Genomic DNA, 26,125 nt, shown 5'->3' on the forward strand with positions numbered 1-26,125 from the left:
CGTGGTAGTTTCTATTGACTATATTCATGATAATGCTATTCTGGCTCCGATTGAGATCACGACACTTCAGCACCTACTCCCGTGATATTTGGATGTAGCACCGCATCCCCTTCATCGTGGTTGGAAGACGTAAAGAAAAAGATCTGTGGTACTTAGAAGCGCGCATCCTGGAGGACGAGCATGGCCAATTTCAGTGAAGTAGATGGAATCGCTGGTTCAATAGTGCCCATATTTTCATTCAGTACAGTAGCCGGGTTCACGGAACCAAAAAAAAACATCGATAAGGCCGTTCGGTTGACTGTACCAGTCAACTCTCTTGACTGCTACTATAGATACCATTGCCAAATTCTGTATACCACTATTCCATGGCCGGTGAATTGGCTATATATATTATGGCATTTACGCACCTATATGACCAAAGAACAGCGTAGTCATGGAGTTGCACCAGACTTGGACTTGTTCTATCACTCTGCTGTTTTAGGTATATCACGCCACTGCCTCAGGGGAAGATTTAGGCCCATATGATCATTGAGTGGGATTGTCTGCCTATATAGCAAGTACAAGAGCTACATTGCGCACATGCAAAGTAATTAAACACATCAGCTCCAACCAGTTCGTCAAGTTCCACATCCGAAGATGCGAAAACTTCTCCCATTCGACCGCCAAGTTCAAGTTCCCTACCCTGACACAAGTTGAACTCCCTGATTCAACTCATCCATGTATGGATTATCACTGTGACCTTGTTGATAGCTAGTGGTCCCTTGAAGCCTTCCGACGCAGCTGACCCAAGCCTACTAATCGAAAGTATCCGCCAGGTGCGGAATAAAAGGAATTCAACAAACAGCAAAAACAACGAATGACACAAGTGATTCATGAAATAGCCGAGCGGTAGCCAAGCATGAGGGACCAGACTCTGAGCTTGATGAAAGTAACGAAGCATCAATATTATAGCCGCAGATCTGTTACTTGTGCGAAGACAACATGCCAGGCTTCGAAGGCGTGTTCAAATTCAACACTTGTCCCTGCGCACCTTAATCATATCTCTAAGTTCAGGCATGAGACGTGCGCGACATCGCAAATAATCATCGCTTGGAATCGTTCCACCGGAAATGCTCAAAGATTGCATGAGGATATACAATTCGGGGTAGGGTTGTCGAAGACGGACAATCAACTTGTCGTTTGTATCAAGATCCTCGACGGCACCTGGCTGTGTGATACTGGCAGAGCCTTCTTGAATAGTAGTTTCATTGTCGTCCATGGGCTCGGCGCCAATGCCTTTGTAGGCTAGGGGTTTGATGTCGTACGGATGTTTGCTCATGGTAGTGAGATTGTGTCGAGCGATGTCGTCGCGCATCATATCCGGTCGAATGTAACGGCTTGTAAGAGCGAAGCGGAGCTTGCCTTCAGGTGTGACTTGATGCTATGTTAATTATTAGCACAGGTCTTTGGTGTCCCGAATGTCAGGAAATGCCGACATACCAAATAGTACTTGTGAATATCCACGCCATGCATAATACATATATCACCATGAAAGAGACGAAAACTGACGACGGCTTTTTTGTTTGTCGATTTTTCAGTTCCTTTGATGCCAATGCTGCTGTTCTTCAGCTTGGGCTTGAATCTCATCATAGAGGGTGAACCAAGAGAAATTGATGCAACCGTGGGACCAAGTTGCTTCTCGCCATCATCGTGATACTATGGAGAGTTAGCTCTTGTTTGGGAAAGCAAAGCCAGACATGACCCCAATGAACTTACGCCGATTGCGGAGTTAGCAAAATAAGCCAGAGAGAGTACTTCATTGAAGTCCTCGGACTCAAGTGACATAGATTGTTTCAAGTAGTCGATTTTGCTCTCCAGAAACTTCTTCTTGACGAGCTTCATGACTTGAGCCTGGGCCCATGACAATTGAGAAGCTACAGTGAGAATTTCTTTGGGCGCATCACTGAAGCCTTTTGTGTCGACATGGACACCGAACTCGTACTCAGCGCCCTACAGTTGCATTAGTTATCGAAGAGATCCAGCAATGAGCATTCAATGACTTACCCAGTTGGAGGCAAAGTGATTGGTCAGTTGCTCTCTCTTTCTACCTGAATCCCTATGTCAATCAGGTGTAACACACATAGTGGGACGAAACTTACCTGTCTGATAACTCCCACGTCTCATGAGTTCGAGATCTTGAGTTTGCATTCCAATGAACAGTTCATTAGGACCATTCGGCAAGTCGCAAATTTCCTTGGTGGCACGAAGGACGACAACAATCCCGCAAACCTTTCCATCCTCGTTTGGCAGAGCGTAGAAGTTTGCCTCATGGCCGGCGAGGACAGTGTTCCAATTACTTACCAAAAATTGATCGTTAGTGTTGAATTTCTTCATAGCAGCCTCTGTTTCTCTTTGGATCTCTGTGAGTGGATAAGTCGGGAAGTCGAGCTTGTATGTGAAGTCGCATGACTCGTTCTCACATCGCCAGTCACCCCAGTAAATTCGGCGGCTGCAGCAATGGCATTTAGGGCACACAATGCCTCGGCCATATGGCAGCTCGGTTCCTACATTATCACCGGCGGTTGGTAAGTCTGGCATCAGTGTGCGGCGTTGGTGGACGGTTCCTTTCTTGCGGTAATCTGTCCTTTCTTTCAGGAAGGCGTCGCTGTAAACAAGGCTGCTCGAACTCTTTTGTTGCCAATGGGTCTCGCCATCAATGTCAACTGGAAATAGAAAAAAAATCGGGCATTGGGCATTCAAGCAAGTCCACCCGATAGTGTAAATGCGCTTGCTGGATTGGCAGCAGCCCTGGCATTCTTCTTCTGGGCAGTGGTATTGGTCTGCCACATAACTGTGACTCTTATCTTCCAGGAACCAAGCAGGCTTATCAAAGTCGAGTCTTTCGAAACGGACCATCCAGCCAGCAAAGCCATCGTTTGCTTCAGGAAATTTCTCCATCCAGATATCTGTAATCTGGTATTCATCAAGGACGCAGTACGGGAAAGGAAGTTGGAAGAACTTGTTCTGATTGCCTACATAACGTTAGTGTACAGGTCTCTATTTTCAACTTCTTCTAGTTAGCTTGACTTACCGCTAACCACTACGACAGAGACACACTGCTCTTTGCTTTTTTTCAAGCCTTTGTAATTGGCTGTTCTCTCAGACTGGTCCGCCTGGAGAAGTCTCTGACCGGATGAAGAGATCCCAGTCTTTTCACCACCACTTCAGAGTAATTTGTTAGAGATTTATATTTCTGCGGGAAGGTTGATAGAACAGGATCGGGGTAGCTTACACGGTGGTGATGATCACTGTGCCATCATTATGGTCTCTGTCGGATCCGCATCCGTCAACCAAGATTCCATGTGTGACGTTGTCTATGTGATAGTTTCCTCCCTGGTGGGATCTGAAATATGGCAATGAATCGCATAGTGCACTACGGGTGTGAGCCCAGATGGGGGATGCTTGTATGAGGCGAAGCAACTTTAGGGTATTCAATCTCGTAACATCCTCTCCAATGGAAGATGAAGCCGCGGAAGGATCATTGAGTTTAGTGGTACCACGAACAAAATCTTTCATGATGTCGTACTTGAGGGGGTTGAAGTCGCTCATGGGACTGTCAGCAGACATGATGTCGTACTTGAGGGGGGTGAAGTCGCTCATGGGAGTGTCAGCAAACTCGGAAGTATCAGAAGATTGAGTGACAATATCAACTCCGTCCTGCTCGCTCTGTTTCATGGTAGTGAGACGAGTAGTGTGTTGAGCAGGTTGACTAAGCTCACGCAAGCGCTTGGCCTCATCTCCCAAGACGCGGTCTTCATCGCTGGCCTCGCTGTTTTTGCGCTTGCCTAGTGAGTTCATGGCGGCGGCGGTGGTGTGAGTGTGAGTGTGATTGAGGATGTGATAACTTGGTTCAGTGACGGGGGATGTAGTGCTTGAGGACCTGATGCTTTGGTATGGTAATAACTGGACGGTGAGGTTAGTAAGACAGCAAGAAAGCAGAAAACGATGGGAATGCTGTCCACGGTAGAGGTACTTGCTTCAAGCAGCGATGTGATGGAGCGGACACTAACTAGTGTACGTAAGATGACAGGGTAGAAAGGGCCAACTCGTATAGTGAGCTTCGTGATGTTGGTGATATGAGGAAGAGTGAGAACACAGTATTTGCTTTTCAAGAAAATACCCGTGGAAGGTCTTCCATCTGGGAATAGCCTTATGATACTTACTTGACCGGCAAACCGGAAGGAATGACCACCGCGAATACAGGGTTGCTAGATGGATCTGGTCAGAATTAAAACAAGAGTTTGTTCTGACGAAAAAGAGAAGGTGTGGTATTGTTGTTCGAGTCGAGAGCTTGGTGCAGCTGAGTACAAGAGTGCGGGGGCTGGTGACAAGCTGTGAATCAGCGGTTATTCGGCTACGGTTATGGTGATTCGGCCACGGTTATGGTTATACGGGAAGATAGAGCAAGGCAGAAAGTAGGAAATAACTACAACTTAATAAAAAAAGCGGTGTGATAGTATTGGGCAAGTGCAATATAACTGTACAGCTCGTGCTTTTTGTCTAGTCTGGTATGGCTATAAGAATTTGTAAAATGGTAACGGTACTACAGTAATTGGTGTGCACCAGTGTGCAAGCAAGGATTCATAAGACATGTGAATGCTCTATCAAACAAAGACTATATAAGTGGCAGTCAAGTTTAGACCCTGATGAGAATAGATAGAGTCTGCCTGAAACATATGGAGAACCCTTATTGAGATCTTAATAAAAAGCAAAGCTGTGTTGACTGCCTGTACCCATCTGTCTCCTCAAATAGTGCTTCTAATTTATGTAAAAAGTGCGGCTCACGGGCATGTTTATGCTCAAGTCGTGCTCTTTTGGTTGCATTTTTATTATAGGGGTTCGAATCTTCTCAGGGGCAAGTATGTCGACGATGAACATGATCTTCTCGATCAAGCGATCAAGCGCATCTTGAAAACCATCTCCACTGCTTGGGCAAGTCATCATATTATATTATGTCAGAATATGCGAAACTTCAGATGCAGTATTGTACGCAACGCTATCCAGCCACAGTTTCGGCCACTATTCAACATTATGAACTTTAAATAGAAGGTTTTTCCATGATTTCACCGGAATATAACCGCCAATTATCCACCGCAGAGGCACCAATCCATCGCTTATAACGCTTACCAGCAAACACTCCTCAGTAAAAGTTGATACAAATTTAGTTAGCACACACAAATTTTAACAAACCGTCGTCCAGACACACCTTAGCATATTCAGTCGCAGTCGCATCTTCTTCTTGCTATTTTTGGTTTGAATTAGGCGAATATTGACATGTGTTTATTTGTTTAACTAAGACTAGATGTATCTATCCCGACAAAGGTCAAAAAATGATGAACTGTCCACCACACCTCTGTGCGAATTCCTGGGTTTAATTTCGATAGCTTCCGCTAAATTTGTTCATCTGCATCATCAAGTTTGTGCTCGATCGTCCGAAGCAGCAGCTTATTGTCATAAGTCGCACTGGTGAGGCTCATTTTTGACCGCAAATCAATATCATGTGCTGCAAAGGAATCGCAATCGCCGGTGTTTGTCATTCAACAAGCGCAAAGCGAGACTTGCCGTTTGTACAATCACTGACGTCGGACTGACACTGATGCTTTAGGGTCATAGGTTAATAATGGCTTACGTCTGTACTTCTTTCCATCTGCTATTCAGTGCCTCCGACCAAGCTGGTTTACTTGCATATTATTGAGGCGCACTGGCTGCCTAGCCATTTCTCCAAACTTACTATTGACTAGATTTATTGCTTGACATGGGAAAATTTCGCCATTTCAATAAATTCTTACTTATAGTCAGTTATCTGAAACAAGGTTCACCAACATAAGTTCAAGTCTATGGAGAGTTGCGATATGAATTTATATGGAAACTATGCCTCATGGTCACGCTGTAGTCATTTGTATGAAACCCATTCATCTGTGTCTCATTCAAGCATACATACGACAGAGAAACGACCGTAAGTGCTGAACACTGCTCCTCAAGCCTATACTAATTAACGAGAACTGTCTTATGTACGGCCAAGAGGGTCCTGGGTGTATGAATCGCAATTACCAGTAACAAGCCGCTGATTCGGGGCTTTCACTGAACCGTGATCACGTTTCTTGCCTTTTAACCTAGTACTGCCATCCGATGCGGAGTTAGTGCCGTTTCTTGTGAATGAAGTCGTACTGGATGGTGCCTCATTGCTGACAGCCCGTCCTGCGATGTGGCGGCGTAGGTCCGAGTTGTCTTGGACCAAGGCCTTGTTATTCGCGGCTAAGTGTTGGGAATGCAACGAAATTGCAGCAATGTCCTCATGGAGTGTTGAGATATCAGAGTGGTGCTGAGCTATCTCGTTCCTTGCTATTTCGAGTTTGGAAGCCAGGGCTCGCATCTCCTGCTCATAGACAGCGGCTTGGATATCCATCTCATTCTCTAAGGAGGCTGGGTGATGCTGTTTCTTGACTGGTTGATTTCTATGTTGGATATCGGCAGACTGGCTTTCTGTTTCCTTTGTCTCCTCATGACTTTCTGTAAAAGCACCTAAGAATTCTTCGACTGTTTCATGGAACATAATGACGCGCCTCTTCTTCACCTCCAAGTGTTTCTGGGAGTCGGAGTTTAGCTTGGGTTGAGTGTTGATTTCATCTTGTTGTGGCTCAATGATGGTTTGTAACGTTCTGATGGCGCCGATCTCTTTACCAACAGGGTCAGAGAATTTATCATTTGAGGATTTCAACCCCCCAGCATTGGACTCTGTCCAGGAAAATGTCAGCTATTGCCACAAAGCCTAGTTCACATCTAAGGGGAAAAAAAGAAAAGAAAAAAAGGGAAAAACCCCTGGTACTTAACGTTAATGTGAAGGTTTTTGTTTGTCTTGCTCCCTAGCAACATAGCAGAAACAGAGTGCACCAAAGGCCGAGGACTTTTGGCGCCCTTCTTATTTCTGGATGCCATTTCGATAGATGAGGTGCTGGGCCCAAAGCCGGGGATTGTGATTGTGCAAATTCCACTGTATGATTAACAACGGTTCACTTGAATCAAGTGTCTCTGAGTTGCAATGGAAACTTTTGTCTTTGGTGAAAGTGAATAGTTCAGCTTTGTTTAGAGCTTCAGAGATATTGGAACAGCTCATTGGGTGTTACTGTCGTTGAGCGGGGCAAAGTTATAGAGTAATAGTTGGAAAGGCAACATATAAGGTGACTGAAATTCACCGAGATAATATCGGCACCTACATTGTCGACGTGGTCTCCATTGAAACAGCTGGGGTTTTATAGTTTGGCACTGCATCACAAACTGATCTATACATAAATACAAGCTTTTGTAGGCTTTGGGCAACTACCCGAGCCGACCTCCTTACACACAACGAATACATCGCCAAAACCTCTACACTATATACTCTCATCAGACTTTATAAGCTTTTGGTAACCATTGTCAAATGCGTTGCTGACCTCTCTACAAGATGCCCAATCCGTTCAGCGGGCCTGCTCCTGTCACCATTATCGCTTCCGGCAATCCTATCCCTTTCATCACTCCCTATAGGTTTCCTACCGGAAAACTCCTGAAACCCCCCACCGAACATGCGCTACGGCCTATGATTCTCGTTATGTGCGGCAGCTTCTCACCCATGACTATGATTCATATGAGCATGTTCAAGCAAGCAACCGAATGGGTACACCAGAATACCCACTACCGAATATGTGGTAAATATGTATCTCCAGCACTCGATGTTAGTGCTAATCGAGAACCTATTCCCACCAGTCAAAGATTGGAGATATGCCGTATGGCCGCCGATGCTGATCAAATGCTCATGGTCGATGATTGGGAGACCAGACAAATTCTACCCGCAAAAACTGCCTTGGCACTACACCATTTCCGAAGCGAGATCATGACAGCCTACATGAATGAACCAAGGCTCCGCAAGAATACGTTTAACCCCCTAACCATGAAGATTATGCTCCTAGCTGGGCCAGGACTTGCTGATTCTATGTTGGACCCTAAAGTCTGGTCCGAAATCGATGTTCACTACATCCTGACTACACACGGCATGGTAAGTTCTTGCTGCCCATAACTCTCATTTCAGCATTGTGCTCATTTTAACAAACATACAGGTTGTCGTCAAAAAGCTCGCTACCGAAACCAATATGGATTATCTGGCCATATCGCCTGACCCTTCACTTTCTGTCAGCGGCCTCATGTGGAACATCAATGAAGCCGATGTTGTCATTAAACAGTGCCCCATTAGCTATAACTTCAGTCAAACCATAGATTGCATTCAGAAACATCTGATCAACGGCCCTTGACACTCTTCCGAGAATCACTGTTCACGGTCTTTTCTGTCAAGGTTCGTCTCCTAGTCGGCTTCATGCCTAGACTAGCTACCGGGCCCACTGTTGGAGGGAATGGACTTTTATAACATCGCAGATAAAACGCAATACATATCGTACTGGCCCACTTACTGTCACGAATCTCTGATTCCGTAATCAATTCCGCCATACCAATATGCCTTTCGCGTAAAGACCCGCGATGATTCCAACCTTACGCTCCGCATCGTACGCTGCTGTTGCACTTGTCGGGTATTCTGTGTCAGCGTATAGATGCTCAACTCCACCTTCCTCGGTCCATTCGGAGGCCCAAGAGCAGGACTGGCCAGTTTTGCAATACTCTTGTATTACAATATCGGCCTTTGCTAGCTCAGACACGTCATTGCAAATATACCGAGTACTGGCAAATTTCGTGAGACTGGGTGGGTGTGGGTGACCAGCCATAAGAAGCCGGCCATCTGATGAAACAGCCAGATTATCAACATTGAAGGGCACTTTTATCGCTGTCTGGTAGCTGAGAGTTGGCACAGAACCCGGCTTTTCTTTGTCATTGATGTTGTATAGTCGGACCTCCGCTTGACTCGTAGAAGCGACTGCTAGAGTCGTCTTGTTAAGCAATTCTATACCGTTGGCGAACGGTAGACGGGCCACAATGTTTGCTTTGACACTATCGGTATCTGAGATGTCCACATGTACCACGGTACCGAGAGGTAGAGCGAGGTACGTTTCTGCATGCGATAGCAGACGACTGTCCTTTTGAAGGAAATGATGGTCATTCGTTACGAAAAATTCATGGCTGTTCCTCAACACGATTGCGTTTGGTCCGTGGATCAGATCATGCTCAATCGACCGTAGGTGCTTCGCGTTGAGTCCATCGATATCCAATCTGAACAGCTCAACTCTTGGACCATCATGCCTATGATTCGCGACGAATAATGTGGAAGATGACTCGTCATATGCCAAGCCCAGGGAATGAAAATCCTCACCGGGCTCATAATCCTGAATTTCAAAGCGCTTCAGTGATTCATTGTCGGCAGTGTTGCGGTTTTTGTAGTCGTACAAGTACAACTCGCCACTTGGAACCGGGCCTGGAACGGAAAATCCCTGGGTTCAATCAGCTCGCTTTCGATGCATACATGTTGGATTCCTGGACAGGCTGTGTAGCATGAACGGGTTATAAAAAGCCACTCACCATGACATTGTTCCATCTCTCTCGGCCCCGATCACATGCCAGAATGGCCAATCCTGCAGACTGAATCAAAAGCGCCTCTTCACAGCTCCGAACTCTATCGGCAAACTTCACTTCATAAGATTGCAGTGCATTGATTCTTGGTAGCCGCTCAGGCGCATTGCTATAGAAGCGCGCCAAAATTTGGTAGCGTTCGTATAGATACGGGCCTAGCAACCCTATGATTACGGCTATCTGAGTTCGGGTCAGATAAGCTCGTTGCTCATATTGAGGCGATATTCAGACTCACCACACCAAACCTGATAGTTCCCGCAGTCGCCATGATAGAAGAATAGTCGTCCAAACAACTAGAAACAAGCTGCTGGCCAAACAACAAAAGCAACGTTTTAACCCCAAGGCCTAGAGCTCAGATGAGAATATGAAATCTTACGAAGATACAGGAAAGAAAACGATGAGGCTCTTAAGCAGGATGCATTACGCTGACGATGCATTCAAGTTTTGAAGCTGACAGCATAGCGAGGGGCTGGGTAAGGGGCGATCCTCCAAGCCCCGCAGTTAAGAGATTGCGGAAGTTCGTGAGGATCCCGACGCGGGAAGCGATAAACTCGACTTTTCGTTTCGGCCGAAAGATGAGCCACGTAGCAAAAGCGAATGCAAACGCAGTCTGTCCATTGTAACATAGGGAATATAAGCAAGCAGTATATGTACAATTCGCCAAGATACTTTGACAAGTCAAGCACATTTACAGGTATGCAAAATGAAAGTAAGTTCCAACATGGATTGTGAAGCATGGACTCGCCTTTTGAACTGCACCATTAACGCCATCTCCCATCGACAATCGTACGTCTGCTGCTGATTCGCAACCTTTCCGGCCAATTTTACTATCTGGGATCACCTCCTCCAAGGGCGTTGTTGGTTTCTGGTCTCACGTAAAAATTGAAAATCATTTTGGCCATAACATTGGTCGTATTCATCGACACGACTTGCTTACCGGGGCATCCGCGCGATCCATATGGAATTGCGCAAAACCCGACTCAGCCAACTCGACTCTTCCCCCAGCTTCTTCACCCTCATTGACAATCCGTTGCACCGGCTTGAAACGGAAAAGTCGGGAAATATGTTGTCATTATAGCTGAGGCGACACAACCCTACACTATCTATACCTTCGGGAAAGTGTTAGTCATCGGCCTTAACGCCGCCTTAGATGACAGCACGAGACGGCTCAGCCTTCACTAGTAGCGTCATTCGAGGCGCCTAAGTAATGCGCGAAGATACTTGCATGAACCGAGCATGGAACCAGTCTTGATTTAATTTGAGCTGGAGAGCATATATATAATCTCCTGGGTCAATTTCTGTTGCATCGCAGGATTGCGCGCCAGGTAGAAACACACGGCGCTCATAATGGTAGAAATAGTTTCCGAGCCAGCGATAATCAACAACTACGCCTCTCCATTGAGCTCCATCAAGACGCAATCCGTGATTGCCGGCCTCAAGATCAGCACCATGGAAAATGTAGGAGAAGAAGTCCTATCGGTCGTCGTCGGCATTACTATATTCATCCAAGCCAGATTCAATCTTCGTGCAGTATGCTAGACACTTCTCAACACAGCCCTCCCATTTCTTGACCGCGAATGGCGAGGGGAACGAGAGTAGGTAATATAATCTTCTCGCCTTAGCTCAGATGCAGAACGCAGCAAATGGCGAGCATGTGGTCGGATGCATGGGGACAAGGGAACTAGCGCAGGTAGCTTTTTGGCTGCTTCATAGCAAATAATTTGCTGAAATACAGATCGCCGAGAATTCGAACACAAGCCAACTGACCCCCAGTCCGCCATATTCAGTGATTTAGACCTTACACATTGCGCGGCCAGATATCGTAGTAGAGGCTCTTCTTCATATCGCCTTTGGGACCGAAACGGTGACGACACGCGGTGGGCGTCTCAAAACAACACCCTGACCGGGAAATATAGGAATGTAGGGCCTAATCTTCTCCGTAGACTTGTGCTGCATATACCTTTACTCAGACGGTACTGCCTTTGGGGATACAAGCCGTTGTTAAAGTGGATAGATGGATGGTAGACTTAACAAGGATTGCTCGTCTTGGCGCAACTGCTATGCATGAGCTGCGGAGTTCGACCCCAGCAACACAGCTGTTCTTTCAACAAGTTGCTTGTCATTGGTCCGATGAGCTTGCGCCAGATGGATCCATTACGGGTGATCTCTCCATAAGGTAAACCCAGTTGCAAGTCACCTCTGCGAACCGCGCACCAGCCAAAAAGCAAATCAACATGCCCCATTCACATTAGGAAGTCTATCCTTGACCAATGAGACTGAAGGTCTTGAAATACTCGTCCTGGACTGGAAAGGATGGTGATATACCTTTGAGCGATGCACTTTGCGAAGTATCAAGTGGAACGTAACACGAGGACTTTATGTAAAAATTAACTTTCGACAAAATGCTTTTCTCTCCTGAGAGTAACTAAAGGCTTTAAATGAAGCAAACCAAAGGGCGAAAAGGATATTACCAAACATCTCAAGAATTTATCTTTATGTCAAAGAGAAATGAAGAGGAAGGAAAAAAGAAAAAGAAAAAGGAGAAGGTATCGAGCAAGATTTAGATCATGCCCAGGAACGAGTCCACCTAACTTTTCGAGAAGCCCTGCTTTGAGGAATACCAAGATATAGCCTCCGATGATGGTAACCAGGGTTGTCATAGACCAGGTCAGCCATTTTACGTGACCACTCTCGCTATGATCAAGTACGATCTGGGTCGTCACGCCCCACGGGCCCCCATGACTCATCCTGGCCGGCGTTCTCATGCCCGGCTGCTGCGTCTTGATCGTTTCTATCATCCGCATGATGATCCTGACCAACATCCCTTTCAGCTCCCGCGACACGACGTACAACACGAAAGAGGTCATCGTGCAGCCGTGGTCGAGATAGACACCGGCCTCGTCTGGCACCTGTCAGCCGGTCCATGAAGCAGGCCTTACACCTCCTGCGCCCCCGGTCGCCTCGTATTGGGCTCCACGGTCAAGACTAAATGGTATAGGACCTGAACAGCTTTCTGCACACGATGGGAGCAGTGTCAAGCGGACGCTCATGGGGCCAGGAGAGAGGCACGATGCCTGGCGATCTGTTCTCGAGCCTGGCCGGACCGACCAAGTCGGGTGATGATAAGGATGCTTTTCAAATGATCACCAAGATTCACAAGCGGCGTGAGGACACCAAGACCGATGTCGAGTTGGCACAGCGGCTGGAGAATCTGAGCAACACGGATGCCTAATAAACGCGCGAGGTCACGGCATGGAAATACCAATATCTAGTAGAATTAGAGCCTGCTGATAGACGAGAAGACCAAGGGCAGCTGATACTACGAACAAAGCTTGGTCTCGTTGTAAAAGGCAGTTCTATGGTCATTCAATCTGCTGGCATTTATGAACAAGTTATAGTCGGGGCAACATGGTAAGTGAATCCCAGATTGTCAAGTAGACAATACCTACTCAAAATGGCTAGGACGATACAAGGGGACTTGCTACTAGCGATAACGTAACTCGAGCTTTGGTGCATGGTGCAATATACCGAACAGAGAAGCTGCATAATCCTGCGGCTCAGCACACGGCCACAACCGAGTCCCGACCTGTGACTCCGACGATATGAGGGGCATAGTCGACGTCAGAGCCTATATCGGAGAACGCCGGCCAACTCTATTATGATACCTAGCCGCACCGTTAACCGAATCTCTAATTCAGCGAAACACCTGTTGCATACCGAAAATTTGGATGATTCTCCATTGAATTCGAATTCTTCAAAAGGAAAAGAAGAAGAAGAGAAATAAGCACTGTGATGGCGTCCATATCAGCCATCGTCTCCGAGCACCGGCCCGACCTAGCGCCACTCCAGGAGCTATACAAGCACTACCATGCCAACCCAGAGCTCTCGAACCAGGAGGCCGAGACGGCGGCGTCGATCGCCTCGCGGCTGCGGGATATATCCCCGGACATGGAGGTGAAGACGCAGATCGGCGGCCACGGGCTCGCGGGGATCCTGCGCAACGACGGCGGCCACGGGGGCCCCACGGTGCTGTTGCGGGCCGACTTCGACGCGCTGCCGGTCCTCGAGCGCACCGGGCTGCCCTACGCCAGCACCAAGCGCATGCGGGACGCGGACGGGGTCGAAAAGCCTGTTATGCACGCCTGCGGGCACGACATGCATATCACGTGCCTGCTGGGGGCGGCGCAGCTGCTCGCGAGCGCGCGCGGCTCCTGGTCCGGGACGGTTGTGTTCGCGTTCCAGCCGGCCGAGGAGCGCGGGACGGGGGCCCAGGCCATGGTAGACGACGGGATGTACGACGCGGGGCGTCACGGGGTGCCGGTGCCCGACGTCGCGCTGGGGGCGCACGTGTCGCCGTTTCGCGCGGGCGTGATCGGGACGCGCCGGGGCCTGATCGCCACATCGGCCGACAGCATGCGGGTGACGCTGCACGGGCGTGGGGCGCACGCCTCGATGCCCGGCCGCGCCATCGATCCCATCGTCATGGCCGCCAGCACGGTCATGAGGCTGCAGACCATCGTGTCGCGCGAGGTGGACCCGGCCGATAGCGCTGTGGTGACAGTGGCCAGTATCCACGCGGGCGACGCAGAGAACGTCATCCCGGACGATGCGAAGCTTTCCATCGACACGCGGTCCGTCACCCAGAAGACGCGGGATCGAGTGCTCTCTAGGATCAAGACTATTGTGCATGCGGAGAGCGCCGTCGCGATGGCGGTCAAGGAGCCGACGATCGAGATGACGAGGTCGTTCCCATTAACGATCAACGATGTAAACACGACGGCCAAATTAGAGGAAACATTTACGGAACACTTTGGCGAAGACAAGCAGCGCTATGACCGCGATATACCGAAATTTGCTGCAAGCGAAGATTTTAGCATTTTGGCGTCCGCCGTTGGAAAGCCATACTGCTTTTTCATGTACGGCGGAACTGACCAGGAGAAGTGGGATAAAGCGAATGCAGAGGGTGTGCTAGAGCAAGATATTCCAAGTAATCATTCGGGTTTATTTGCCCCCGTCATCATGCCTACATTACAGGTTGGCTTGGATGGATATGCTGTCGCTGCTTTGACTTTTCTGAAAAAGACATGAGGAACCATGATCAGTATATTGAAGAATTGGTAATATGGCATGTTCCAAATCTTCTAAAGTCACGATTCCAGGAGCCACTTTAAGCATGCTCTAATCAGCGAATAATATTAGCTCCACCTACAGTTTCGCAAGGCTTACTTTGCATACACCAGGCAGAGTTCTTGGCATTAGTCACCTAGATAGGCAAATTCTTGATATACAAACTCCGAGGCCGACTTTCGAGTCTCGTAACATCTAGGGCATGTCTTGGACATGCATAGTACCATTCGAATTTCGCTGATGAATTACATAGACCCGGAGGCCAAATAAAAGGTGGGATTTCAACAAAAGTAAAACAGCATACCGAGGGTTAAAACACCCCCCGTTGATATTAATATTTGGCTTCCAGTCGTTGTACTATGAAGTACTAGTCGTTTGAAATGATGTCTACCTGGACTGTCTCGTAATCTTAGTAAAGCATTGTCATGTTAGTTCGTTCCTGAACGCCTATGCATCGGCAAAAGCCACAACCCTGCCCCAACTCCATCGTCCCATTCATGATTTGTGATCCCTTGAATTCCATAACCTTTGTGCGTATTCGTGTGTCATGCCGTCTTTGTGAAGGTAAACTCGTAAGCAGACACTCCTTCGTCTCCGAAGATAACAGGAAGCGAGGAGGGTGCGTCGAAATTTCGACACACCGACTCCAGTTTCAATGCGTTCATAGCATCAATCAGCTCGAGATCATTTTGGACTCTCTGCCTTGAATGCTTCCTGTTCTTCATCTTCCAAACTTTCCTTGGTATCATTGAGCTCTTCTGGGGTATCTTGTCGGCCACCAACCTTTCATGTTTCCACTCACAAGCCAAAACGGCGAAGCGCACGACCTGTGGGTGTTTGTGCTTTTTCGGGCCTCTCTTTTCGCAATAAGCTATGTAATTGGCCTGCACCCACTCAAGCATGTTGAATACGTGGCTGTGCACTTTGCAGACTTTGCACAGGTTTCGATCGATCTCAAAGTATGTACGCCCGCCAATGCCGCCGCTTTCGAACTTTTCGCTTTGCTGTGGTTTTCCCCGTCCGCTGCCACGGGCAGAGAGCTCCTCCATGACCCTAGCCCTGTCGCTAGGTCCTAACCAGCGTGGATCGGCCTGTTCATCATCCGTCAGCTCGGATGACTGTCGTACGATAAGATGGTCAATGAAGTAGAATGATTCCAAGTTGGGGAAAAGAGCTGCGAACTCATAGAGATGTCGTCGCGGGGCCTGCTCTTTACGTGATCCCGGGTATATTTCATGATATTGTCCGCAGACACGACAAAACCGACGCTCCTCGTCCCACTCTGGCTGGTAACGTACAGCCAAGCGCCGGATCTTGCGTAGCTGTGAGGTGTTGAGGCATTCAGCCCACGACGAGAGTCGGCGAGTAGACAAGAGATCCGGATAATCTATGCATATGATGTCTGAAGACTTGGCAAAAGCGATCAGACGGCCATTATCGAGCGTCAAGTTGTCGGGTTTTGTCACGACCCGATATACTTCATTTGATGCTTCGTTGCAGGAAAATGAGAGCTGGGCGAGAGTCTTCGTCTTGCTCGTATAATACGACAAGTCCGCGGCCGGAAGTGGGAAAATGGGTTTGAGCGTCGCCGTATACTTCTTTTTGCTCGTCCTGGACTGGGCTTTTCCGGGCTCGGGTCTCCTTGGGCTGTGAGCTTCAGAAAGCTCAAATTCATCATCGGAAAACTCCTCGTGGACGGAAACTCTTGGAACATGATTCCGTTCGAATTTCAGGAAATGAATGCCAGGAGTGTAGATGATCTCCTGCCAAATCTTATGCCGGACGTCATAGGGCAGATCCTTGAAGCGGGAGAATCTCTCAAGGCCCGGTGGCATGGTGAAATGAAGGTGTTGTCCTCCTGCACCGTTCGTCATTGCAATAACATGAGTTTCTAGAGGTTTGGGAGTATGTAGGTCCCCGGAGGCCAAACACGCGACACTAACCTAACACGAGCCCACTGTCGCGGAGCTGGAACTCATGTCTGGGGAATGTCCAGCCTGGCCGCGGGCGACGAAGATGCAGTAAGCCAGAAATGAGGCAGGAAATCTGGCGGGGGAATTATTGAAACCCCAATCAAAGTACGGTTTGGTCAACAGGCGAGAAGAGAGGTGGAAAGGGGAAGAAATGGTGGCGCGTTGGGAGGAGGAGAATAACTGATGCCCAATATTGTGTAAGATAGCGAGGACGAAAGTGGTTGTGATTGAGTGTTACTTACTTGTTGCGTTAGTTGGTACTGACGTTAGGTCGCTAACTTAGCTGGCAGAACTTAGAGCCAGCCCCGAAATTACCCAAATTGGACCAGTGACGGAGTGATGCTTGTACCATATCAGATAATCTTGGGCACAGTCACCCAGAGTTTGGCACTTTAAGGTTGCCTCTTCCCTGCGTCAACCGGGACATCTCACAGGGTAACATGCCCATGCAAGCACATGCTTGGGGTACGGATCCCCTGGCCTGCAGGCTGCCAGCGGCCCCCCAGGCCCCCCCAGCACTGAGCGTGCCAAAAGATTGGCCAGGCGGCAAGGGCGTGTGGCAGCCTTTGGTGTAAATCAGAATGCAACCACGACCCAAACCCAAATATGATAATGCTGCCCCAGGAAGTATCGTCAACAGTTCGCAGAGCCATCAGCACCGGGTCATTCTGATGGGAGGTGTGAGGCACCAGACTAGCCCCTCTTTCTCTCCCCCACCAAGGACCAACTTGAACCCTTTTCGCTTGAAACCTTCAAGGCATTCTTGACACATTCCGCACAAGCCATGGGATACTTTCAGCGAATGGAGCCTGCCACGGATACCATAAATCATCTGTTCGTGAGTGTGTACGGGCATTGAAACCAGTTCTATAAACCTGGTTCGACCATTCCATGGTCAGGTACATATACATGAGTTCCGTGGACAACCCAAGCAAAAGTCCGACTCCTGAAGAAAGTACAATATCGTGCAAGATAAGCAAAAGCAAACAGTTATATCCCCCCCTTGAGACGCCCTTTGCTGGAACAAAATAACACGACTCACTCCTGTCATTACAATGCCTCCCTGATCCATGACCCGGTGGCTAACATGCCATCTCATCATAAACCGTCGCTGGTGCCAACATGACCACCACCCTTGATCTCTGCCTGCTTGATTGCAATGTCAAGCTCTTTCACCACGCAGCACGCTGCGACAATCTTGAAACTAAGATTGTCCTCACCACCGGACTTTTTGCCCCATCCACCGTTTGTGCGGCCTTGCTCTCGAATACAGCCGACATGAAGGCTCGCGATGCTGAGCTGAAGGGAAGTCGACTTCGAACCATCAGTAGTGGTACTGCCATACTTGCCGTTCTGCTCATCAGAGATACCGGCTATCGGACGCTTTCGAATCAATCCTTCGATCCAGGTAGCAATACAATCAAAATGATCCTTCAGCTTAAGAGATCGATCCCGCTGTCTTCGGGTTTGTACACCCGACTTATTGAAGATGTTGCCCGTGAAGATTTCGAGCTCTGTGATGCAGCGGTGGGCATCTTCGGAGTAATCAATACAGGCTGTACAAATAGCATCTTCGTAGCTGGGCGTCTGTTAGCGTGGCTTTTGCATTTAGAAGAGATTTACGTACGTTCGACGAATGTCCCGGGCTTCATCGAGGCAACCGGTCCAGGCCACACCACCAAGCTTCTGTTCGCATTGCTCTGCCACATGCGACATTAATGAGTCCCATACTCTGGACTCGTCAACCTTCTTACGGCTGATACGGACGTTGTCACTCCAGATCTTGCTCTCGTCAATGGCACGATACAGCTGTCCAAGAATTTTCTCTGACTTGTAGTAGCGATGTCTAGGACCTGAATCTTCTTCTTCATCGTCATCATTGTCTGCGGCTGGTCTTGTGGGAGCATCAAATATGATATCGGTTCCCTTCTTCAAGTGAGTAGGAGGGGCTGGTGCGAGGAAGTCGGGTCGATAGCGAGGGGGTTTAATGGCTCTGAGCGTATCCGAATCAACCGGAACGCCTGATTTTGAGTAATCAACACTTGTCGAATGCAGTTGTGCAAGCTTTTTGCAATCTTTACAGGTGTTAGCGAGAAAAGTTCTGAGTGAGCGACTCCCTTACCTTCGTCGAAAGTTCCTGCGGGCCGTTGGTCGGCCAAGATCATGTGTCTCGTGGCAATCAAGCTAAGATTGTCATTTTTCATGAACTCGATAAAGAACTCTGTCATATCCTTCTTCTCTACTTGTCTATCGATCTCCCTGGCTTCGACACGTGGATAATCTGCAGGTGCAAACACTCGCCCGCACTTGGAAACGGCATATTCATCCCAGATCACGTGGTATATATCGCCATCAAGGTCGCCTCCACTGAGCTGTGAAGGTAGGTCTCTGCTGCCCTTCTGCGAGAACACGATACAGTTCTTCAGCATACGTAGCGAATGACCGGCAGGAGGTATCTTGTTAGTGGCTAATTGGATATCTCCAGGGTGCAAAGCAGGAGATCTAGTCATTGTCAGCCAAGCTCAAATGTACGCTGGGGAACCATATACCTAGTGACAATCAACTCCTTTTCTTCCAGTGAGAGAAAGTCCGTATCAATGAGGTCTGTCAGGTCGAAGGTGATGTAGACCTCGCCTTCTTCGAGAAACCCTGTCTCGTCGACAACGCCGAACAGAGTTACCCCTTGCTCGATGGGAATCCTGGCTTTGTGCTTGAGCAAACGCAACTCACGTAAAATGACTGCCTCAACCACAGAGCGTAGAAATCGATCGTTCTTGTAGTCAATTTCAAGCTGATCCAGGCGACGAATCAATCGCGGCAGTCCAAGCTGATCTGCAATCTTCTGTCGCTTGAGAAAGGCAACAGTGTTGAACGTGGTCGCTGTAATCCGGCGCAAGCGGTTCACTTCCTTGTCCTGTTCCTGGAAAAACCAATCATTCGGGACAGCCATATCTTCTAGGATCTTGATCATTTGACGGTTTAAGACTAGGGGAATAGGCTTGCTCGCCAAGTCGCAGATCTCCAGGTTATCAATGGCGTCGCTACTAAACTTTACCATGGAAGGACCTGCGCATCATATTTACTCAGCACGATCGCCCCCAACTCAAGTATTACGTACGGAAAGAAATACTTACGAACAGCAAAGACATTGCCAGTCTTCCGAGCATCCAAGGCTAGCATGCCCTTCGCGCCACCCCAACGGATTTGGAAGCAGGTTGCTTCTTTCTTTTGTGGCAATGCGGCTTGAATGGCATCCACAACCTCCTGGGAGACCCAACCCACTCCATCAGTGAAGTTGCGCCGACCATCCTTGGAGTAAATGTCCGTGGTGTCGTGGTTATCGATTCCATGCTCTTTTAATGAAATAGCAAACGGGGTCTCGGAGAACGCCTGTCCGATCCTGGCGGCACAGCGAGCAGGAGAATGTATTTTGTTGAAATCTCCTAACATATCGATGACGTTGAAATACGTTTGCATACTCTGGTTGTGTATGAATGGTGCCATGAGCCAGGCCGAATGAGCCCGGAGTGATGAATGGGAGAATCCGAGGAAATCGTACTTTCTACCACCAACCTGGGTGCCATTATCGAGCAGACTCTGAAAGCGATTGTACACGATCTCGTTAGAGACCTTCACATTAAATTGTATATCCTGACCATCTTCGTCACAGAACTGGACACGGACAAAATAATCGCTGTTATCCTCAAACTTTCGCAAAACACGGTTCTTCGTGTCCGGTTCGGGGCCGTGGAGACTGACAGAAGCTGGTGTAACTTGAATCTTGTAAATCATCGTGAGGTTATTCTTGGCTCTCTCCTACTCAAGGTCAACATCTCTTTCAAATGATGTTGCTTTCTATTTCGACAAACTAGACATCAAATGGTGGAGTCATGGAAGAATACGGAGCGCAAGGTTGATCATGTACTTACAGAAATCAACTCAGCTGAGAGTCCCAGGCGGATCTCAGACTCGTATTCTTCAAGGCAATGCATTATATCGTCGACCGTGAAAGTCGAAGACTCGATCTCAGGTGCCGGAAAGGGAATTGTAGAGAATAGCTTCTTGATGGCCAGTCCAGAAATGGATGGATGCTACGGACGAAATAAGTCAGTCTCGATTGTGCACAGTGTAGCTCTCTAACTTACTGTCATTGTGCCGCTGACATTGCCGTTGCGCTCCGTAGGTTTGTTCTTTGCCGACTCCTTGTACAGTCGTATGAGGAGTTTCTGAGCTGTCCAAGGCAGGAGGTAACCGTTCTGTACAAGCGCCTGAACCTGGAACAGAACTTCGAATTTTACCAAAGTGACGAGCTGCTGAATGGTATTGCGGAAGGTCTTCAACCCTACGGCAAATGTATGGTTGGCCAAAGGTCTTGAAGGAAAGTTGTAGGGGGACAACGTCAAAAGATCGCTATCACGCAACTTCTTGACCTTGGATAGAAACTCTTCGGGATAAGCCTGGATTTGGTATACCAAGCATTGGCCGATGATGTCTCCATGATTCCGATTGCCATGGGGGATCTCCACGAGCCGACTTCGAGACGGTGCAATAGGCCCGTGGATCCGCAAGCCTCTCATAGCTCTGGAAAGGTCGGAATTCTCAACCTGAAAAATCCGAGGAGGTTCCCAAAGTGTCAGTGTCAAGGAAGTCGGATTAGTCGATGTCAATATGGCATCAACGGCGCGGTAAGGCATCTCAACTCTGATGCTGTGCAAGTCATCCGAATGGAATCTGACTATGAGTCGGTCTCTGGAAAACTTGGCTAAACCGAATTCAAGGGGCCATTGCACCTCTGGTGAGAAAGTCAGTTGGCCTACTTGGTTGTAGTCATAATAACCACAGGACAGCTGGGCTGCGCCGAAGACCACGTCAAGTTGCTGCGCCGCTTCAGGCAAACTACAGCACGTTAGCTTGAGGACATATATTGCCATGGTTTCAGTTCCACCTACGTCTCGTGCAGCTTGCGATCATGGACATCCTTCTCGAGAGTTTTGATCATGAATGGATCAGCTTCTTGATTTGACTTTCGACAGTAGACCAGCTGACCCATAACAGTCAATCGTGCGCGCGTTCGCGGCAGTCCTTTGTGGTTGAAAAGGCCTGTCTGTATTTCGCCATGCTGTCGAAGAAACTTCTCACCATCCAAAACGTGTAGAAACTGGACCGTGCCGAATGTCTTGTTCCGTTGCTTGTTACAGGCCCAGTCTCCGATGCCAAGGTCACTGACGAAGGGACTGAGAGTCTTCTTCAGCATGCCATTATTGATATCAGCGGGAAGATTCCTTAAGAATACGTCCATCTTGATGGCTGACTTGATGAGGCTGTGAGCAAACACGCATTACAGTGATAACTGTAAGGCTGGGCAGGTGGGCCAGTGCTGGCAAGCCAAAGGACGAGTTTGTGGAAATGGTGGGAGTACCGCTTTTCTTTGCTATTTCAAATAAAGAAAATAAAAGTTCCCTGTTTAAGTTCAGGGAATAAGGTATCTAGATTTCGGCTGCCAGCATCTGGCAGATAATCGTGGGGTCACAGAAAGATATGTGCCTTCCTCGTCGGGAGCTGGACGCATATATAGCCATCGTCTTTCGGTGCAGGAGGCCAGCCATCAACATGCAGTGCTGCCTCGGGTATCAGCCATGATGAATCCTGTGGAACACCAGTGCCTCGTACTTTTCGAAAACAGTGCAGGACGTTGTGAGCACATACACCTGGGCAGAGTCAAAGCTTCAAAGAAATCTAAGACGGCAGCTTACATCCAACCTTTGAATTTTGGGCTATTGGGGACTTTCCCTTCCTGGGGCACTGCCTTGGCTGTACGCATGAATATTGGGTCTACTTCAAGTCATTGATCATTTGGAAAAGGAGATGGTCCAGAACGAGGTTGAATACTGTTTGGGAAATGGCGCTAGAGGATACCCCGCAATGTTGTCTAGTTATATGTTTGACAAGGCTGTATATAGCGTGCATTATATTGGCTTACAAAGAATTCGTGATAACAATTAAGCTACGCAATATGACGAATATCTTAAAACGCATACTCCAAAGCAGTAAGTACCTACTTGAACGATCATGAATCAAGTCTCACAGTTAGGACTTCGAAAGCAAGCGACGTACTACGTATCGTCGAAGAAGCGAATCGGATCAGAAAGAGTTTGTCAAGATCCTCGGGCATAGACAGCTTTAGAACATGGTTGCCATGATTTGCTCTTCAGCTTCATTAAAATAAAACAACCCATCGCAAAAGGAAGTTGTTAATCAACAGTTATCAATTCAGGCAAAAGCAATGAGGTACCTAGGTACACTATCTCTACGTCTGTATACTCCTTCCGTGGCCCAGTCATTCATATCCAGACGCTTCAAGCAGCCAAAATAACGGATATTCGTTGGGCATTACAAAAACAACACTGAAACGCCTTTCCTTTCTGCAAGATATCGAAAAACGCCTATCCGATGCTTTTGCACTTTCCTGGTAATGTACCAGAGTTCATGCTTTATGAGTTGCCCAACACGCCAATGTGTTCGCCGTCCTATTCTCTCCTCAACCTCCGACAAAGGAAATATGGCAGATATAATGAGAGGTTTGGTCGGTCAGTCGCTTGTTGGTGGGTGGACAGTAAAGAAAATATGACAGTTGTGTCGGTGCTCGTCGTCGGGCCTATGAGTAGGCAAGTGGTATCTCGTATGTTTCGTTCTTTGTTCTATGTATACAATTCCATGTTTCGTCTTTGGCTTGGTTGCCAGAAATGGTCTGCTCGATTTGCAGCGGAAGGCGTTCAAACCCGCACCATTGGCTTCTTACGTACCAGGAACGGGCTGGGCATTTCGTCCGTCTCAGGATCCCAGACTGCTGCGGGTTCCATAAAGCGGTCTGCAGCGGCAGCTCGCTCCTTGAATGAATTGGTGCGCTTGGGGCTGACGTCTGGTACACGACCACCGGCGCGAGCCTGTTGCAGCTCGATGAGGGTGCGACCACGGATGTTGTTCTTGACGGGAACCTTGCTAACGCCAATCTTGCTGGTCTCGCTGTCAGATGACTCCTTTTGCGAGTTCTTGCGTGTGAGGCCATTGGGGTTCTCGCCATTGGCTTGGGCAAGCAGGTTTGCCGCCGAAGGGATCTTGCTAAGTCGTCTGTTAGGCGAATTATTGCGCTCCCGAAGTGGGCCATTGCTCCCTGGCTTGCTCTGAGCGGTGACAGGGGGCAACGAGGGAACAGGCTTGTTGAGGTTCAGGGCCTTGATTTGTCCCATGGGGGCTGTCTTGGTGCTTGTGAGGTTCGGGCGTCTCGAGCCGAAGGGATTCTTAGTCGACTTGATGTTGCGTGACGGAGACGGAATTATCGGTTCATCGTCATCTTCCGAGTCTGACAAGATTGGCTCCATGTCTCTAAACCTGTCGCCGTCGCTGCCGGCAAAGATATCTGGGTGTGATGTAGGTGCTTTGGCAGCAGCATTACGACGGGGCGATAATGACAAAGCCGCAAGAGGAATGGGAGATGGCGAAGCCATCTCAATATCCATTGGTGTACCCAAAGGACCAGCGAACATGGTTTGTGCGCGGCCGAAGGGTGTTCTGGCGCTCTTCCTGAGAGGCTGGACCGGCTCTGGAGAGTCAATAGAGAGCTCTGTAATATCAGTGGTAGATGGGAAGTCGCCATCCGCATCTGTGCTATGCCCGGTGCTGTGGCTTCCAATGGATTGGGGATAGTCGGACTTGGTGAGCGAGGAGACGTATTCCTGTGTCTCGATGGTGCCGAAGGAGACCTGCTTCTTCTGTAACTCTTCTTGCACCCGTGCCGTGACTTCGGCCTCGAAGCGTTGTCTCAGCGACTCCATCTCTTCGTTGACTAGGCGGTCGATCTCGAGTCGCGCCTTAACTTCCCACTCTCTTCGTAATGATCCCTCGATCTCGTGACGCATGGAAGACTTGTCCGCGTCGGCATTGGCAAGCTTGCGCTCAATCTCGACCATCTTCTTGCTCAGGGTATCCTCCTTTACTTTGAGAAGATTGCTCATCTCGACAACCTCTTTCTCCTTTCGCATGAGGCGCACGACGGGGTGGTTGAGTAGATCTGCCGTGCTTGGTCGGTCATCGGGGTTGACCTTCAAGCAGCTCTTGATTGCGTCGGAAAGATCCTTCGAATACACCTTAGGTAGACTGTTGATCTTGCCGTCCTTGATCTTTTGGACCAGCTGGTAGTGGGACTTGGCATTGAAGGGAGGCTCTCTCGTACAAAGCTCGTAGATGATGCAGCCCAGGGACCAAATGTCTGACTTGAGGGTGTATCGTTCTGCCGCACAGATCTCGGGGGACATGTAGAAGGGCGTGCCGACATAGGTGGAGGCGAAGTCGTGGGACGACATGATCTTGGACAGACCAAAGTCTCCAAGCTTGACAGAGTTGTCCTCGTTGAGGAAGACTGCAGACAGATTAGAACACAGCGGCCAGCGGTCAGCCCTCAAGATGTGCACTCACCATTCTCAGGCTTCAGGTCGCGATGCAAAATGGTCATGCCACCCGCAAGTGTCTTTGGCTTAGCCAGAGGACCAAGACCGAGCACATTCTTGCCGACCTCTGGGGGGTCGACGCCGTAATGACACCGGTACAATGCCATGATGAGCTGTGAGAAGATGCTCCAGACAAAAGCCTCGTCGGCGTACTTGTTCTTTAGCGCGAGGTCTCGGATGACACGTCCGAGGTCGCCATTGCCGCAGTACTCCATGTAGAAGTGCAGGTCTTGGGACAACTTCAGATGTTCTCGGTGGTAGTAGGCGACGATGTTGGGGTGTCGGAGGCCTGATAGGATCTGGAATTCCGCGTGCAACTGCTCACGCTCCTTTTGCGACATCTTCAGGTAGCTGATCTCTTTCCTGCACATGACCAGTCCATCGACCTTGCGTCTGACTCGTCGGATAACTCCAAAGGAGCCATGGCCTGGATTGGAGGGACAAAAGTTAGTTTCAGCAGAGCATCAGAGCATAACTCTTTGGGCTAATTCATGTCCAGGAGGCATGAGGACCCAGCGACATGGCAGTTGGACGTACCGATCTTCTCCAGCACCTCGTATTTGTCGGATTCCGTCATGGTGAATTGCACTCACAACGGCCTTCAAGGTGTAGTAAATGCTGCGACATAAGCTGATTATATGGGAGAATTGAAGGACGGAAAGCTGGGCGGAGCGGTCGACGAGGAATTCTCGATGTTGGCTGCCGTTCAGGAGACAAGCAGGAATGCTGCGGAAAGCAAAGAAAGGAGACGATGCGACCAAAGTGCAAATCAGATGCAGCAGCGTGAGTGTGAACGAACGACCTTCACAAGGGCCTGTGGAAAGGGCCTAACGATTCGTGAATAAACAATTGGGGTCCATTGTCACAGCAACGCCCAGCCAGAAAAGCGTCACCGGCTCTGACCTAGCACTAGATTAGACTAGACTAACCTTAGTA

The 26,125-nt window shown here is 48.7% G+C and overlaps 8 protein-coding genes across 8 annotated transcripts; 2 read left to right on the forward strand and 6 right to left on the reverse strand.

Annotated features, from left to right (window-relative positions):
- Window positions 1-890: 890 nt before the first annotated feature.
- On the reverse strand, window positions 891-3,837 carry BKA67DRAFT_693119 (uncharacterized protein; the record flags this gene model as incomplete). The annotated part of the gene is made up of 7 exons (XM_046109241.1): window positions 891-1,420; window positions 1,480-1,695; window positions 1,756-1,989; window positions 2,044-2,087; window positions 2,139-3,011; window positions 3,071-3,201; window positions 3,272-3,837. The coding sequence occupies 7 exons, from the start codon at window positions 3,835-3,837 to the stop codon at window positions 1,010-1,012; spliced, it is 2,475 nt and encodes an 824-aa protein (XP_045956165.1). The 3' UTR covers window positions 891-1,009.
- Window positions 3,838-6,046: 2,209 nt separating this feature from the next.
- Window positions 6,047-6,975, reverse strand: BKA67DRAFT_537737 (uncharacterized protein; the record flags this gene model as incomplete). The annotated part of the gene is made up of 2 exons (XM_046100378.1): window positions 6,047-6,793; window positions 6,931-6,975. The coding sequence occupies 2 exons, from the start codon at window positions 6,973-6,975 to the stop codon at window positions 6,047-6,049; spliced, it is 792 nt and encodes a 263-aa protein (XP_045956166.1).
- A 505-nt stretch (window positions 6,976-7,480) lies between these two features.
- Window positions 7,481-8,089, forward strand: BKA67DRAFT_521749 (uncharacterized protein; the record flags this gene model as incomplete). Its single annotated transcript, XM_046098308.1, has 1 exon — window positions 7,481-8,089. The coding sequence occupies one exon, from the start codon at window positions 7,481-7,483 to the stop codon at window positions 8,087-8,089; it is 609 nt and encodes a 202-aa protein (XP_045956167.1).
- Window positions 8,090-8,501: 412 nt separating this feature from the next.
- On the reverse strand, window positions 8,502-9,853 carry BKA67DRAFT_660670 (putative paraoxonase; the record flags this gene model as incomplete). Its single annotated transcript, XM_046107669.1, has 3 exons — window positions 8,502-9,446; window positions 9,535-9,765; window positions 9,821-9,853. The coding sequence occupies 3 exons, from the start codon at window positions 9,851-9,853 to the stop codon at window positions 8,502-8,504; spliced, it is 1,209 nt and encodes a 402-aa protein (XP_045956168.1).
- Window positions 9,854-13,377: 3,524 nt separating this feature from the next.
- On the forward strand, window positions 13,378-14,673 carry BKA67DRAFT_520414 (peptidase M20D; the record flags this gene model as incomplete). The annotated part of the gene is made up of 1 exon (XM_046098178.1): window positions 13,378-14,673. The coding sequence occupies one exon, from the start codon at window positions 13,378-13,380 to the stop codon at window positions 14,671-14,673; it is 1,296 nt and encodes a 431-aa protein (XP_045956169.1).
- A 239-nt stretch (window positions 14,674-14,912) lies between these two features.
- Window positions 14,913-16,922, reverse strand: BKA67DRAFT_572288 (uncharacterized protein). Its single transcript, XM_046103275.1, has one exon. The coding sequence runs from the start codon at window positions 16,584-16,586 to the stop codon at window positions 15,258-15,260; it is 1,329 nt and encodes a 442-aa protein (XP_045956170.1). The 5' UTR covers window positions 16,587-16,922; the 3' UTR covers window positions 14,913-15,257.
- A 638-nt stretch (window positions 16,923-17,560) lies between these two features.
- BKA67DRAFT_340780 (RNA dependent RNA polymerase-domain-containing protein) lies at window positions 17,561-22,224 on the reverse strand. Its single transcript, XM_046096301.1, has 8 exons — window positions 21,635-22,224; window positions 20,831-21,581; window positions 20,615-20,776; window positions 19,820-20,501; window positions 19,235-19,751; window positions 18,808-19,187; window positions 18,313-18,760; window positions 17,561-18,264 (listed from the first exon to the last, which is right to left on the reverse strand). Exons 1-8 carry the CDS (start codon window positions 21,982-21,984, stop codon window positions 17,784-17,786), a joined length of 3,771 nt encoding a protein of 1,256 aa, XP_045956171.1. The 5' UTR covers window positions 21,985-22,224; the 3' UTR covers window positions 17,561-17,783.
- A 1,234-nt stretch (window positions 22,225-23,458) lies between these two features.
- Window positions 23,459-25,766, reverse strand: BKA67DRAFT_537744 (kinase-like domain-containing protein; the record flags this gene model as incomplete). The annotated part of the gene is made up of 3 exons (XM_046100379.1): window positions 23,459-25,101; window positions 25,158-25,616; window positions 25,727-25,766. The coding sequence occupies 3 exons, from the start codon at window positions 25,764-25,766 to the stop codon at window positions 23,459-23,461; spliced, it is 2,142 nt and encodes a 713-aa protein (XP_045956172.1).
- Window positions 25,767-26,125: the final 359 nt, after the last annotated feature.

Source organism: Truncatella angustata (assembly GCF_020726525.1).
Source record: "Truncatella angustata strain MPI-SDFR-AT-0073 chromosome Unknown BKA67scaffold_6, whole genome shotgun sequence".
NCBI lineage: Eukaryota > Fungi > Ascomycota > Sordariomycetes > Amphisphaeriales > Sporocadaceae > Truncatella > Truncatella angustata.